We start from the raw sequence: 17,439 nt of genomic DNA, 5'->3' as shown, positions 1-17,439 counted from the left end.
GTCTCCACAATGTTCCTTAGGAATCTGGAACAGCAGAAGTGTTTCCTCCCAAACACCCATCGTCCCAATCTTGTCGCAGGGTCAAAGATCAGTCCCCCTTCAGGGTCAGACCCTGGAGTTGGGGAAGTAGCCTAATGTTACCTCTGAACTCTCCAATCATGTTCCCTGTTGACTAGAACCCAAACCTTCAATCAGGCTGCTCTCTGGGCAAGAAACCTACAGCTGGTGAATGATGCATACAATGAAGTTGAAACATCAAAGCATGTGAAAAAATATGGACTTCTGACTTTCTTGTACTCCTGAAGGGCTTATGCCTGAAATGTCGATTCTCCTGCTCCTTTGATGCTGCCTGACCTGCTGCGCTTTTCCAGCAACACATTTTTCATTTCTTGTACAATACCAGGCTTCACTTAAAATGTTAGGAGGGAGTGAGGACTGCAGATGCTGGAGATCAGAGTCAAGAGTTTGATGCTGGAAAAGCACAGCATCCGAGGATCAGGAGAATCGACATTTCCGAAATAAGCCCTTCATCAGGAATGAGGCTTGTGGGCCAGGGGGCTGAGAGGTAAATGGGAGGGAGTGGGGCTGAGAGTGCGATAAGTATATGAAGGTGGGGGTAATGATGATATGTTGGAGAGGAGAATAGGGTGAATAGATGGGAAGGAAGATGGACAGGTAGGACAGGTCATGAGGACAGTGCTGAGTTGGAAGGTTGGAACTGGGATAAGGTGGGGGGAGCAGAAATGAGGAAACTGCTGAGATCCACATTGATGCCAAGTGGTCAGGGGGTCCCAAGGCGGAAGATGAGGCATTCTTCCTCCTGGTGTCAGGTAGTTAGGGTTTGGCGATGGAAGAGGCCCAGGAACTGCATGACCTGGGCGGAGTGTCTACCCCCTCGGTTTACAAATCTCATTCCTGATAAAGGGCTCTTGCCCAAAAGGTCAATTCTCCTGCTCTCGGATGCTGCCTGACCTGCTGTGCTTTTCCAGCACCACATTCTCAATTCTCTTAATGTTGTCATTTTAAAATGACTCCTCAGGGATCAACTGTGAAGTGCTTTTCATCATAGACTCCAGTGCTAGAATGTCGGTTTCTGTTCCTCACAAACAGAACCAAGCACAACATCCAAAGTTTGGCCTGATTAGAGGCTTGTACATTTGGGTTATTAGTTCCTTCATCTTGTATTTTGCTGCTTTGACTTTGAAGTTCATTTTTGTTGACTTTGTTGGTTCCTGCTTTGCCTTGGTCTGACATTTTGAGAATTGCACCTTTTAGGTCTTATTTTGACGAATTTGACTATTTGTCAGCGATTTCAATGCCATGCATAAAATTGGCATATCTCCATTTTTCCTTCGTAGGCAAAGTATTTTACACCTCTCTGGTTTAAATTTTGATCTGGCATTCTTCTGTTGATTCACACAATGTGTGCAATTCATTCCATAGTTAGAGGGCTTTGCCTCCATTTTTGTTACAGATTCAAATGTTAGAATAGTGCTGCACAGAAGTCCATTTTGGTTGTGTTTGGTTTTAGAAAGATTATTCATTTTAGCTTTCCCCCATAGCCTTAGTAAATTTCCCCATTCTAACATTAATCCAATTCATTAATCTCCTCCCATCACCTACAGGCAATATAATCAAAAGCATAACTCATTGTGTGGAGGTTTTTATTTTCATGTTGTGAATTGGCATTAACTTTCAGAATTTAAGTCACTGATACAAATTTGACTCAGTAGTAATTGCAAAACTCAGCAATGGGGCATTCTATTCAATGATTGCCACACCCCTTCTCACAGCCACTCTAACAGTAACGCTCTTGCAAAGACCCTTGGTTTCTCTCTTCAGGCAGTTACTTACCTATTCAAAGTTTTGGTCTTAATCCCAACTAATTTATGTTTATTTTGTTTCTTTCCATTTGGAAGTTTGAGTCAACTTTCCTAAATGGTTCACTCATGATTTCATGCTGAAATATTCATCAAGCTTAAAGGAACTATGGACCCACTGAGACAGAGTTTTAGAATAATTACTGTTCATATTTCTTTTCAGCTATTTCCTGGGAGAACTGGAAAAATCCCTTCAGGAACCAGAGCGTTTGGCAGAGCTCTTCATCAAGCATGTAGGTTTTTACAATGTCCTTTCAGGGCTTTGGTAAAAATAGAAACTTGACCCATTTTAGTTCCAAATTGGAACATATTCTGTAACAAAAACTTTGTACACCTCCCTGGTCACCTGAAAAAATGTTATTTTCCGTAAATGATGCAAATGATAAAGAAGAATAATTATATAGGGAATTTACTATATGACAGTCATAAGTAAATTTTGAAAAGTTGATATTCTATTTCACAAAATTGTAGAATTTCTAAATCATGATGAGCATACTAATAGCTTAATTGAAACATGACAATAACATTAGCAGAATTTCATTTTAGATATAGCATTATATCATAGCTATGTTCAATGTCCATGGTTATTATATGACTACTGAGTTTGAGTCCAAAGTTTTAATAAAGAAAAAGATGAACAAAAGCTGCCCATTACCCCTTCCCTATATATGCCCTTTTTTTTTTGACCTGGAGCTATTTGTGTTCGATTATGCCTCTGGGAAATGCCTTTCTGCAATTAGAAAAGGATGCTATTATAGAGTACCTTTAACATTGTAAAGCATCCTTAGATGCTTCACATTATTGAACAAAATTTGACACTGAGCAACAGAAGGGCATACTCGGCCAGTGCCTGGCTATGGGGATATGTTTTAAAGTATTTCTTAAAGGAATAAGAGAGGGTCAGAACTGGAGAGGTTTGGGTTTGGAATTCTGGGATATTAGCAACTGAAGGTACAACTGCCATTAGGGGATAAATTAAAATCTGAAATGTGTAGGAGGCTAAAATTGGCAGCTCAGATATCATCAGATGTTGTATTGTCACATTGTTCTTTGTGGTACTTGGTTGTAGTGTAAATTGGCTGCCACATTTCCTGCAGTGACTACACATCAAAATTATTTAATTCGCTGTGAAGTGACTCGAATGTCCTGAGGTTGTGTGAAGCACTGTATATAATACGTTCTTCTTTTTAAAAATAAGGGAAATTACAAAAACAAATGGGAAGGAAAAGACTAGGAATGGATTTAAAAACAAGCGATGATGGGTGAATATGACACAGTCTGAGTCTAGATACAGGCAGCAGAGTTTCAAATGATGCCAAGTTTATGGTGGGTATAATGTGGGAAGCTAGCCACATGTATGTTGAAATAGTCAAATCTAGAGGTAACAGTTTCCATGAATGATAGATTCCGTTGTAGTTGAGGTGAAGGACCAGCAGACTCTGGCAATGTTATAGATGTGGAATAAGGCTTGTCTCTACATGATGGTGTTGCTATGTGGTCAGAAGTTTTTTAAAGCCAGGCAGTATATAAATGCAGTTTTCCATGAGTTGTTAAGTTGAATTCACAAGATGATTGTCAGTGTATCATTAGTAGTCAGTGTATCATGAGCATATACTAATAGTCAGATTTCCATATTTAGCAGAACATTTGGAAGTCAGACGTTTTACTCCCAGTGATGTCTGGAATCTCTTAGAGATGTGTCGGTGATAATTCATTATTCTTATTATCCCTTTTCCTCCTTTAGCTAAAGTTGCGCATTAGGTCTCTTTCTATACTTACAAATTATAGACAGAACTGGGCTATTGGACACTTTCAGTCATCTTCATTATTCAGTGTGATTGCAGCTCATCTTCTACATCAATTCCACTCCCCTTGCCCATTGCCTATATTCCTTGATTCCCTGAGTGGTCAAAAATCAATCGATCTTAATCCAGAAGATATTCAACACTAAAATATCCACAATGCTCTTGGGTAGAGATTTTCAAAGATTCACAGTTCTCTGCATGAAGAAATCTTTCTTTCTCTCAGTCCTATATGATTGTCCCCCCAAGCAGGGAGCACTACCTCTATCTCCATTTCAGACCCATCATAATGTTTGAGTGCAGAGATAGACTGTAATAATATACTTTATTTGATGCTTAGGGAATTATGCTGATGGAAATAAAGAACCTGCTTTTATATAGCAGTGTTCTCATGCTCAGAATGCCCCCAAAACATTTCATAGCCCATGAATTACTTTTGAACTGTAATTACTGTTATTCAGTAAATAATTGCAATGACCGATGTCGAACAAGGTCCCTCAATCAGCAATGAAGTATGTGAAAATAAACGAATTAATGATGCTAATGTTCTTAATTGGTTAGTGGCATACTTAAAGTTTGTTCGCCTTGTTATTCAGAGGCCGGTCTGAATGTAGATTTTTCATTTCATACTGTAAAATACTATCAGGAAAGTCCTTCTTCAAGTGATCTTCAAGGTTATTTGGGAATAACAGGAAGGATCATTTTAGCTTGAATCTTTAGAAGAGTACATCACTTAGATCAGCATTGATAGCATGTCTTCAGCTCAGTTTGAGAACAGGCTATAAGTGAAACCTGCCAGGGATCCCAAATAATGCAATTTTGGCTCAGAAGCAGTGAGAGGCCTTTCCTATCTATCTTTAACTATCACAATTTCTCATAATGACTTTTGTATGTAATGCCTGTATTGGCTTATTTCAGGTTATACATCATCCAATCCAGAGTTACTGAATTATTGACCATATCAGTCAATTGAACATTTCAATCCAACGCTGAATAAAGAAATGAATTATTTCCTGTCAGAAACAACGAAGACTGAGAGCACAAAGTGATGTGGTACTGATAATGGTATATTATCAGACAAAATATTCAAGGAAACGGTCCGAAAGTGACAATACAAAATTAAATAGCAACATTTGCAGTGGAAGTATATCAATTCTTTATTTCAGTTGTAATATCTGATCATTATGAATAGAAGAAACATAACTGAGTGTTAATATATATCTCTAACAGTTGTTTATGTTTACTAAGATTGTCAGAATGTTGTGAGAAGAATTTTGTTAACATCATTGCAAATTATGTACTTACAGGAGAGACGTTTAGGCATGTATGTGGTGTACTGCCAAAACAAGCCAAAATCTGAGTATATTGTGGCAGAATATGATGCCTTCTTTGAGGTGAGTTTTTGGTGCATTTTTATTCTCTGTGATTTACACTTAGGGGCAGGCATTGGGAAACAGTTTTTCAAACAGATGTGGTATCAACATGGTATTGAATCTTCCAATAATTTACGAAGGTTGCTCAATTCATCGCTCATGAACTGAGGGCCATTATCATTCATCACAATGTCTGGAATGCAGTAACATCAGAAGTGTGCTTCCTACAATCTCACTAGTAATCATTGAAGTCAGCTGCCCTACCTAACTGTGGTCAGAATAAACTGTGATCTGTGGTGATAAGATAATCAGCTCCTGTGAGGGTGAAGACAACTACCTCCAACTTTATCCAGGGTCTCTTTTAGGTGTCATGTACCATCAGTGACTCTCTAGCTTGCTTATCTGTATTCATTCCACGCACTGCACTGGCTGATGAGGTCCTTGATTATATTACTCAGATATGGACAATACAGCACTTCTGCCCTCCTCTGATTTGATGTAATTCCTTTATGTTATGTGGATGCACTTTATCATCTCTCCTCTCAACTCCTTCGGGATAATGACTTAATTTCCTTTGTACAATATGCCACCTTAGCCTATCTGTTCATCTTCAAGAGCAACTTGGCCAAGAGATTTCCAAATATTCACAGGTACTTTTAGATTTGTTGATTGCTGCATCAGTGCTACAGTTCTGATCTTTTTGCGATCCAGGTAAAGTCCTTTTGCTGTCAGTACCATGTCCATGACATCAGACATCTTATTCAGCCTCAGATTCACCTGGTGAACTTAACAGTGCAACTAGATTGTGAGCATAGTCAGCAATGGCTTTTTCCAATGTGTGTCCACATCTGTAGACAGCAGATCATCCTCTATTGCTTCCACTCAAGGAAGAGCATGACTACTTCATGGTGTTTGTGTTGATACTCTTCTGGAGCAGTGGAAATGCCAAATGGCATGCACTCTTACCTGCATCTCCCAGACACTATCCAGAACCAATTTAGAAAGCTGCTGCCTTCATCCAGCTTCCACTTGTAGTAACCATTCTTCACGTCTAGGGTGGTGAAGATTGTTTATCTTTACTAGTCCTGGCAAAGTTCCTTCAATGGTTGGCATGGGTAGTAACATCTCTTCAAAGCATAATTGAGATACATTTGATGCATACTGTTACAAGATAGAAGACAGACATCCAAATCAAATTTACCTTCCTAACTCTGTATCCATAACATGGTAAAATTATACTTCTCAAAGACCCTTAAAATTGACCCTTGTGGTTCCTAAACAGATATTTTGAATAACCACTCCCTATATTCTGTGTTGATTTGGAGATGCCGGTGTTGGACTGGGGTGTACAAAGTTAAAAATCACACAACACCAGCTTTTGACGCGGCACTACAGATTTCTTACAGAAACTCAGCACCCAAGGACCAGTCGAACTGGGAACATTCCTTGTCACAATGGATGACTCACCAGCGTCCCCCATAATGACGGCATTGCAGCAATAGCCTCAGTACTCAACATCAATAACTGCCAATCTCCAAGCACCATCCTACAACTCATCTACTTTATCCTGGATCACAACCAGTTCTTCATCCAGACACACAGAACAGTCATTTGCACCAAATTTGCACCCCAATATGCGAACATTTTCAAGCACAATTTCAAATAAGACCTCTTATCTATGCAGGATCTCCAACCAACACTATACACCAGGTATATTGACAGCATTTTCTTTCTCTGGACCCATGGCAAGGAGTCACTGAAACAACTAGACAGTAATACCAGCAAGTTTCATCCCACCATCAAACTCACCATGGGCTACTCTTTAGTATCTGTCTTATTCTTGGACACATGCATCTCCATCAAGGTTGGGCACCTCAGCATGTCATTCTACCGCAAACCCACGGATTACCTCACAATGCTACACTTCTCCAGCTTCCATCCAAACATATTAAAACAACCATCCCCTACTGGAAATCCCTCCGCATCCACACGATCTGTTCAGTTGAGGAGGAACGTGACGGGCACCTGGAAGTACTCGAGGATGCCCTCATAAGAATGGAGTGTGATGCTCAACTCATTGACCGCTAGTTCTGACGTGTCACAGCAAGAAACCATAATGCCCTCCTCAGGAGACAGACATGACAGGGTACCCTTCGTTGTCCATTACTTCCCAGGAGCTGAAAAACTACGCCATGTTCTTTGCAGCCTGCAACACTTTATCAATGAGGATGAGCACGTCACCAAGACCTTCCCAACGCCTCCACTTCTCATCTTTAAACAACCACCAAACCTCAAACAGGTCATTGTTCACAGCAAACTGCCCAGCTTTCAGGACAGCACCATACAGCCCTGTCATGGCAGATGCTGCAGGATGTGTCAGAATATTGACATGGATACCACCATTATACATGGGGACACCACCCACCAGGTTTGCGGCAGGTACTCATGTGACTCAGCCAATGGTGTCTAACTACTGTGCTGCAGACAAAAATGCCCTGAGGCATGGTACATTGGTGAGACCAAGCAGAGGCAATGGCAACGGATAAATGGACACCGCACAGCAATCAACAGATAGGAGTGTTGCCTCCCAGTTGGAGAACACTTCAACAGTCCGGGACATGCGACCTTGGACCTTCGGGTGACCATTCTCCAAGGTGGTAAAAACAATGACTGCAGATGCTGAAAACCAAATACTGTATTAGTGGTGCTGGAAGAGCACAGCAGTTCAGGCAGCATCCAACGAGCAGCAAAATCAACGTTTCGGGCAAAAGCCCTTCATCAGGAATAAAGGCAGTGAGTCTGCAGCATGGAGAGATAAGCTAGAGGAGGGTGGGGGTGGGGAGAGAGTAGCATAGAGTACAATGGGTGAGTGGGGGAGGAGATGAAGGTGATAGGTCAAGGAGGAGAGGGTGGAGTGGATAGGTGGAAAAGAAGATAGGCAGGTCGGACAAGTCAAGGAGACAGTAACTGAGCTGGAAGTTTGAAACTAGGATGAGGTGGGGGAAGGGGAAATGAGGAAGCTGTTGAAGTCCACATTGATGCCCTGGGGTTGAAGTGTTCCGAGGCGGAAGATGAGGCGTTCTTCCTCCAGGCGTCTGGTGGTGAGGGAGCGGCAGTGAAGGAGGCCCAGGACCTCCATGTCCTCGGCAGAGTGGGAGGGGGAGTTGAAATGTTGGGCCACGGGGCGGTTTGGTTGATTGGTGCGGGTGTCTCGGAGATGTTCCCTAAAGCGCTCTGCTAGGAGGCGCCCAGTCTCCCCAATGTAGAGGAGACCACATCGGGAGCAACGGATACAATAAATGATATTAGTGGATGTGCAGGTAAAACATTGATGGATGTGGAAGGCTCCTTTAGGGCCTTGGATAGAGGTGAGGGAGGAGGTGTGGGCACAGGTTTTACAGTTCCTGCGGTGGCAGGGGAAAGTGCCAGAATGGGAGGGTGGGTCGTAGGGGGGTGTGGACCTGACCAGGTAGTCACGGAGGGAACGGTCTTTGCGGAAGGCGGAAAGGGGTGGGGAGGGAAATATATCCCTGGTGGTGGGGTCTTTTTGGAGGTGGTGGAAATGTCGGTGGATGATTTGGTTGATGCGAAGGTTTGTAGGGTGGAAGGTGAGCACCAGGGGCGTTCTGTCCTTCTTACGGTTGGAGGGGTGGGGTCTGAGGGCGGTGGTGTGGGATGTGGACGAGATGCGTTGGAGGGCATCTTTAACCACATGGGAAGGGAAATTGCGGTCTCTAAAGAAGGAGGCCATCTGGTGTGTCCTATGGTGGAACTGGTCCTCCTGGGAGCAGATACGGCGGAGGCGGAGAAATTGGGAATATGGGATGGCATTTTTGCAAGAGATAGGGTGGGAAGAGGTGTAATCCAGGTAGCTATGGGAGTCAGTGGGTTTGTAAAAAATGTCAGTGTCAAGTCGGTCATCACTAATGGAGATGGAGAGGTCCAGGAAGGGGAGCGAGGTGTCAGAGATAGTCCAGGTAAATTTAAGGTCAGGGTGGAATGTGTTGGTGAAGTTGATGAATTGCTCAACCTCCTCGCGGGAGCACGAGGTGGCGCCAATGCAGTCATCAATGTAGCGGAGGAAGAGGTGGGGAGTGGTGCCGGTGTAATTACGGAAGATCAACTGTTCTACATAGCCAACAAAGAGACAGGCATAGCTGGGGCCCATACGTGTGCCCATGGCTACGCCTTTGGTCTGGAGGAAGTGGGAGGATTCAAAGGAGAAATTGTTAAGGGTGAGGACCAGTTCGGCCAAACGAATGAGAGCGTCAGTGGAAGGGTACTGTTGGGGACGTTTGGAGAGGAAAAAACGGAGGGCTTGGAGGCCCTGGTCATGGCGAATGGAAGGTGGACTTTGGTATAAGCAACAATGCAAAGTAGCTGAGCAGAGGCTGATAGCCAAGTTCGGTACCCATGGGAATGGCCTCAATGAGGACCTTGGATTTATGTCACACTACAGGTGACACCATTGCACTACACTTTCTCTCTCTCTCACACACACACACACACACACACACACACACAAGCTCTCTCTCATATACCCACACATACACACCCACACATGTCCTCTCACAGACTTATACCCCTTTACACTCACACTCACATACATATACACAAACACACAGCCACATACACACACACATATACGTTTGTGGGATGAATTTGTACTTGCAGAATTATATTTTACTTTGCTCAAAAACTGCATGAATCCATGTAAGATTCTATAAATCCCTTTTTTAGAAATATAATCAGTCTGAACATTGGGGCACAGACAGCCTCACACAGGGCACCTCAGTGCATTATCTGGGCTAATATGGCACCTGTTGTTAAAGTTCACTTGAGAATGTAACTTTTAAAAAATGTTCTGGGATTTACATATGAAAGACCTGAAACTATCTTCGAAAAGATGAGAGACTTAACAAACAATCCGGGTCTTTTTCAATATATAATTTCATTTACGTCACACTGTAAACTTTTGCTATAAAGTCTGTGTCTTACAATCTTATACTCCACAACCACTTGATAAAGGAGCAGCGTCCCAAAAGCTAGCACTTCTAAATAGACCTGTTGGACTATAACCTGGTGTTGTGTGATTTTTAACCTGATCCTGTGAATAATCAATTCCAGATACTGGGTTTATAGCTGAAACAAAAGACTGAACAATTTATTAACATTGCATGAACTTCAGTAGAGCAAAATTAAGCAACAAAGTAATCTAAGTGATGTCTATGATTTAAGCCCAATAACCTTTGTTTTCAGCCCATTTACATAAAAGGCAGGCAGACAAACACAGTTAAATAACTAAAAGGAAGCAACAAAGCTGTCCAAAATACTTAAGCAGTTTTCACAGTGCGTTGTTTGACAGGCAAAGGTGGTTGTTCCTTTGTGATTTTCTGAAGATGTTGATCAAGTCCACCTTTTTAGCTCATTGTAAGGAAATCAGTGACACTTACAACTTAGTTTCTATTCTCTGAAATTCCAGTAGCTGATAAGTAATAGCTTAACCTTCCAAAGCTAGGAGGTTAGGCAGTGAGCTTTCGAACTTTCATGCTGTAACATCAACAATCAAGTTGCTTCTCACAGAAATGCAGTCAAAAGGCAGTTCATAACTTGGGCCCATACCTCTGTTTGATCACCATCTTCCCTTCCAGACTTGCTGGCACCAATTCCCAACTACTGATCTTGTTAATGGCTAAACATCTGCTATCTGGTTAAACATATTGTTTCCCCCTGGTATTGAAGAGTCTGTAGCATCCCTTTGATTAAAAACCAACTTGCTATTAATGTCCAGGCCTGGCTTCACAAACAACAAATTGTTTGTTCTTTTTTTTTGTTTTTAACACAAGCTGCTGCTCTCAATTGAAAGGTGATCTTCGGCTCACTGTTCTCAGTCACAGCCCCAACCACATTTGGTAAAGAAAATAAAATATAGATGTTTGGAACATTTAGAATCCCTATAATGTGGATACAGGCCCCTCGGCCCAACAAATCCTTACCAATTCTTCAAAGAGCATCCCAGCGAAACACACACCTTGACTCCATCTCTGTAACCATGCATTTTCCATGCCAATCCACCTAACCTGCACATGTTTCGACAATGGGAGGAAACTGCAGCACCCGGAGGAAACCCACAGGGAGAAATGTAAACTCCACACAGACCTTCACCCGAGAGTGGAATTGTACCCAAGTACCTGGCGCTGTGAGGCAGTCGTGCTAACCACTGAACCACCGATTTTCAAATATTGAATATCATGGAGAGTTCTAACAATGTTCTTATCTTTCCAGATTGTTTCACTGCTCCCCTGCTGCTAATTCATTCTGTCGGAGCTGGGGCATTCTTGATTTCTCCCTTCGTTTCCACCTTTTCTATTTTTTATAAGCTGACTTAGAGAACAAGTGGAACTCCTCTTGCAGATGCTGATTTGGTTTTACAGTTTCATTTTCTTTACAACTATATTCTCCGGACAGACATTCTGACCCTGAAACACATTGTTGTACTCTTCCAGGATTAAATGTAAAAGCATTTTGCATGGTGACTATTTTAGTGTGCTGTTACAAATCTCTTTTGGCATGATAAGCATTACCAGTCCCTGGTTGAGATGGTGGCTTTTGCTTGCTGACTATAACCTGGAACTCCAGATCTTCGTTCTTCTCATTGCAGTGGGCTCTCAGAGTAATCCGTCCTTTTGGAACAAATACAGTGCCACCGATTTGTGACTGCAAGGGCAAGAATGTTACACTGATCATATGAGCTCAGCCTTATCTTTGAAGGCTTCATTTCTGAATGTTCATATTGGACGCCACTTCACACGGGGTGTGTGAAGGACACAATGTTGCATGACGTCCCAGTGTCCATCCGACACTTTACGTTGGCTTGATGCTCTCTTTCTGCAGTCAATGTTCCAACAATTACAAATCATTTATCACCAATTAACTTGACTGAACCAACCTGTTGTATGGTGTATATGTTGTCAAAATCTTTTGCTCTTATCTCCAGTGACCACATGTACCTGCTTGGTATACTTCTCTTTAGCCAAGCCCTTGTGTGCAATTTGATTTCACTTCTTTCAGTGAGAAAATTTCTTTTTTACATGCTGGACATGCCTTTTATTTCTCCTTAGTGTTTGCTTCGAGCCCTTAGTAACATTGATGTCCTTCAAATCTGAAATACATATCAGCATTACACAAGGCCTGATTTGTCCTGCTCTGGATGCTGATTTACAACATTCTGCACATCTGATCACTTGCCTGAGAATGAGTTCCTTCCCCCTTATTAGACCTGCTCTCCCTGCAGGATCTCTTAAGCATAAGGCAACCTTGTCTGAAAATAGGTAAACCTTTTAGTGGCACAAATTCCCAGAGTCTGTGAGCTATATTAATTCAGTCACAAATTGATCATTGAACTCTTTTGCACCTCGCTCGCTAATATTGAACATGTATCATTCATAAATTATGTTTGTTTGTGGTTCAAAGCATGCCTTCTAGTTTTTAAAATGTCTGTGGTCCTTTATATGTTCTTGAGAGAGGTTTTCCCGGTTGAATATACATTGCAAGTCTTTCCTCAATTCATAGCTGCTTTGGTTTGTTAATTAAATCTGTCACAACTTCCAAATTTTGCCATTGCAAGTGGAAAAATTGCCATGTCTACTTCATATCACATTAAACAGCGTATTTATTTACTAAACATTTTACATTCATTAAAAATTTATTGGAAGTAGACAGAAGTGACAGTGATTAAATATATTGTAAAAAATATTGCAGAAGCAATACATGTCATATTTCTGCCTTATTTCACAGGAGATAAAACAGGAATTGGGTCAGAGGCTTAGCCTGAGTGACTTTCTTATAAAGCCTATTCAGAGGATAACAAAGTACCAGCTACTTATCAAGGTGAGGACTTTGTTCATCTCTCTCTCTCTGTATCTGCACCTTCTCTACAGTTGTAACACTGTATTTTGCACTCTGTTCTGCTACCCTGATGCACTTTATATAGTTGACTCTGACCGTCTAGCATGCAAAAAGACATTCTTCACTGTATCTCACTTTATGTGACAACAATAAATCAAACTCAAACTCAGAACTCTTAGGCAAGAACAAATAAAGTAACAAATAGATTTTATCGTTCTGTTTCAGCACCCAACACCTTTGCTTTTAATATTTTTTTATAAGTAAAGTGCATGTTTAAAATACATGGTTTGAAGTGCTAGTAACAGCATAGTGATTTGTATAGTAAACCTTTAGGATGGCTAGCTCAACATCTAACCATATTTTGGTACCTCTTCTGTCCTGAGTATAATCCAGTGATGGAAAGTGCCTTGACTATCAATCTGGCCATGGAGCTGGTCTCATCAAACCAGCAGATAAAAGGCGTGCAGTGGTAGTTTGGCGCACTGACCTCTACACGGCTGAAGCCAGACGCCAACTCAAAGACACCTCCTCCTACCACCCCCTCGACCACGACCCCACCCCCCCATCACCAAACCATCATCTCCCAGACCATACAGAACCTCATAGTCCAGCTTCCAACCTCATAGTCCAGGAACAGACTAAGATGGTCTTAGATTAGATTACTTACAGTGTGGAAACAGGCCCTTCGGCCCAACAAGTCCATACCGACCCGCCGAAGCGTATACCACCCCGACTCATACTCCTACATTTACCTCTTCACCTAACACTACAGACAATTTAGCATGGTCAATTCACCTAACCTGCACATTTTTGGATTGTGGGAGGAAACCGGAGCACCCGGAGGAAACCCACACAGACACGGGGAGAATGTGCAAACTCCACACAGAGAGTCGCCTGAGGCGGGAATTGAACCCAGGTCTCTGGCGCTGTGAGGCAGCAGTGCTAACCACTGTGCCACCTGCCGTCTTGGATTGCCTTGTCTCAAGACTGACAATTTATTGGTGTCAGGTGGTCACTCCAGTGGGGCTCCCCAGTCACCAGGCTCAGTCCAATTTGAGAACCAAGCTTCAAAGACTTAAGGGATGATGTGCTGCTGGCAGTAAACAAGTATCCAGTGATAGCCATAAGGAATACTATTGGCAAAAACATTACCTGAATATAAGCTTCATCTCTTAAGTTGGCTTAATCGAAATTCAAGATTAGAGTGGTGCTGGAAAAGCACAGCAGGTCAGGCAGCATCCAAAGAGCAGGAGCCCTTCATCGAGAAATTCATGCAATGCAGTTTGTATTGTTCAGTTGTAACCTATTCAAATACCTGTTTTAGTGATGCAAATTGTCTTGTTGCAGGACTTTCTGAAATACAGTGAAAAGGCTGGACTTGAATGTTCGGAAATTGAGGTAAAATCTGCACCTTGTTTGGTTGACAAATATTTATATGTTTTGATTTGTTTCTCCATTCTGAGGAGGTGGTACACATTACACCACAAGACCTCACGCTCGTCACCTATCGGCAAACAAAAGCAGAGTTTTATTATTTTACAAGTTATTTTGAAAGAAATAAAGAAATAAAAACAAGAGTAAATCTTTTGATTTCATTCCAAAATTATTGCTCTCCATTATCAGCAAATACTCCTATTAATAAAAGCTGTGGCCATCAGTAGCCCATTATATTTGTTTTATGTTTTATAACAGAAAGCTGCTGATGTGATGTATCTTGTACCAAAACGCTGCAATGATATGATGAATTTGGGAAGACTTGAGGATTTTGATGTAAGTTTTTTGCTTTTTCCTTCTCCCTGCATCATTAATTATCTTGTAAGTTGACCAGGAATTTTATTTTTTTAAGATTAATGGATTTAACAGCACAATGCTTCTGTTTTAAGTTTTGCTTGGTGCAGGATATAGGAGGACCTGTCCAAATTCTCTGCTAAGAGCCTGTGCCATTTTGAAAATATAAGAAATAAGAGCAGAAATAGAAATCCTTCACCGTTCAATAACATCGTGACTGATCATTTATATCTCTATATCTCTTGATTTCCTTAATGCCCAGGGCAGTATTGATCTCACCTTTGAATATTCACTGATTCACTGTTTTCTGGGTTACAGAATTTCAAAGCTTCAATACCCTTTGGATGAAGGAATATCTCCTCATACCTGTCCTAAATGACTGACAGTGCCTCCTTAAACTATAACTCGCTAGTTCAACTTTCCAGCCAAAAGGAGGGGTCAGACCTATTTCAACATTAATGGTGAATTGCTTACAGGCAACTCACTGCTTGGAGGAGAAGATTTCAAAACATCCTATCATAGGACGTTTGCAGTAAGAGGGTTGGCCTTCAGCAAGCTAGAGGTGTTTTCTGGGGACGAGGAGGAGTACGTGTGTTTTTTCCTGACTACCAATTGGGTGGTTCAGCTTCAAATACCAATGGCTGAAATGTATGAGGCATTTCAAAATTACATCCAGGTCTTTTGTCTATCATTGTACTATCATTGCCAAAGGATTCTGAAATGAACTGGTTTTTCACTTTGAAAAATTAATCAAAGCGACAGAATTACACTCTGAATTTTTTCAGGATGGCTGTGAGATTATTACCATTGACTAGAATATGCAGATGGTAGATGGAATCTTGGTGTGATTTACATAACGTGCAATATCTCCCATTCACATTTTGATATCCTAAAACCACTCTATGTAGTACTTATAGGATGATCTTATTTTGAAAATGCTGGTGGTCTTAAGTGGGACTGGACTACCATAATGTATGTTCTGACAAAACCTTTAAGCTTAACAGTTTTGTTTTAAATTTCTAATTAATTTCATGTTTCTCAGACAGAGTTGTACTTCTGATGAAAGAACATAATATTCATTTCAACCAACATCTTGGTGGACGAATTTTGAAATCCCATTTCCACATAATTTTGGATGTTGATGCCATGGCTGAATTAGTTACTTATAGTCCTTTATTATTTCATAATTCATTAAAGTTGGACTTTGAAATCAGAATAGAGGATGATTGTATTTAACTTGGTAAATGAATTCTAGATTAAAAAGTAAGTTAAGAGGATGGAGCTCAGGTCCGTCAGTACATGGTCAAAGGGATTTGAGTCTACAGTTCTATTCACTGTGTGTACCCAATTTCAGACCAGCTGTCCATTAGAGACAAGCAACTCTCCTCTTCTGTGCTCATCTTTTAATCAGCTGTCTGCAGCATTAGAAGTGTAAAAGCAGAACCTGATGAAAGATCATCAGGTTAATTCTGTTTCTCTTAACAGATGCTGCTCCCTAACGTGCAGAGTTTCCAGCTTTTTTTTGTTTTCATTTTGGTTTGTTAGGGTCCATGGTATTTTGCTTTCATAAAAACAGATTACCTGACAGCTGCTTATCAGGAAAAACAGTTTGGAATGAAGATAGGAGATTGAACCTAAAGAGGAAACAAGGAAATGTCCTTCTGGAAGCAGGCTGCATAAATGTTCTTACAATTTTGCATGTGTACTGGTAAACGATGGCAGGAAGAACTGGGTGCATTCTGAATGACTTGTTGTTTCCAGGGCAAAATCACAGCTCAAGGGAAATTGCTGCAGCAGGATACGTTCTATGTAACCGAACAAGATTCTGGAGTTCTCTCCCGAAGTAAGGAACGAAGGGTCTTCCTGTTTGAACAGATTGTAATCTTCAGTGAACTACTGAACAAGGGTTCCTCAACACCAAGGTATCAATTCAAGAACAGCATTAAGGTAAATAGCCTAAAGACTTAATTAAAAGTTGCATCGACTGATCACAGAATGGGAACATAATAATAACATAACAAAAATGACAGTCATCAAAGGAGCATATATTTTTCAATTTACTCAATAAATCCCACCATTTTATGAAATCTTTAGTGGTATCTGTCCTTTCCTAACAGTAGTAAATTATGTTTTGTGTATAATTCAATGCACTGGTAGGTTCTGAGTACTTCTGTGGAAATGCACTAAGTATGAACAAGCTTTGAACCAAGTTTCAGAAAATTGTATTTCTAAGGCACAGGATTTTTTTGTGCATAAAGAATAGGCCACCCTCTTCAGAAGACACAGAGTATTCATATCATGACACCAGAAAGTAGTCACATGCAGGCAGTACTAGAAAGTTCAGGACACAGGGATAATGCAGAATCAGAGAAATTGGTGACTGTGGCCAGGATCAGCTGTTAGAGACAGGATATAGGAGATCCCAAATGTAAAAAGGAGTGCATTTCCTTCAGGATTCTCCTGATAAAAGCATGGGATCTCAATGACTTTTCCCAGGATTTCAATGTCTTTTCCACAAAAGCTGTGAGTGGAGGAGTGCAAGAATCCCTTTAACGTGGCCTTGATGTGACTACATCTTAAATTGTATTTTCCATGGTTAGTCAGCATAAGTTCGATGACTAGCTCAGAAAATTCTTAATACATTCATGATACTCTCTCCTCTGTCACATGGAATTTCATGGAAAGTTG

The 17,439-nt window shown here is 41.2% G+C and overlaps 1 protein-coding gene across 6 annotated transcripts in view; it reads left to right on the top strand.

Moving 5' to 3' along the window:
• The window catches only part of kalrna (kalirin RhoGEF kinase a), a 753,406-nt gene that overhangs the window by 666,028 nt on the left and 69,939 nt on the right, over nt 1-17,439 (top strand). For all 6 annotated transcript variants that reach the window (XR_011961692.1, XR_011961693.1, XM_072579334.1 and 3 more), the window contains 6 exons: nt 2,044-2,113; nt 4,990-5,076; nt 12,853-12,945; nt 14,311-14,361; nt 14,656-14,733; nt 16,513-16,698. Coding sequence is in view for 4 of the 6 variants with exons in the window: in XM_072579334.1 (XP_072435435.1) it covers nt 2,044-2,113; nt 4,990-5,076; nt 12,853-12,945; nt 14,311-14,361; nt 14,656-14,733; nt 16,513-16,698 (565 nt within the window). In the remaining 2 variants the exon portion in view is untranslated. The remainder of the gene's footprint in view (nt 1-2,043; nt 2,114-4,989; nt 5,077-12,852; nt 12,946-14,310; nt 14,362-14,655; nt 14,734-16,512; nt 16,699-17,439) is intronic.

The sequence above is a fragment of the Chiloscyllium punctatum genome, chromosome 10 (assembly GCF_047496795.1).
Source record: "Chiloscyllium punctatum isolate Juve2018m chromosome 10, sChiPun1.3, whole genome shotgun sequence".
NCBI classification, from domain to species: domain Eukaryota; kingdom Metazoa; phylum Chordata; class Chondrichthyes; order Orectolobiformes; family Hemiscylliidae; genus Chiloscyllium; species Chiloscyllium punctatum.
The sequence above is the reverse complement of the archived record's forward strand: the minus strand, read 5'-3'. Positions and strand labels throughout refer to the sequence as shown.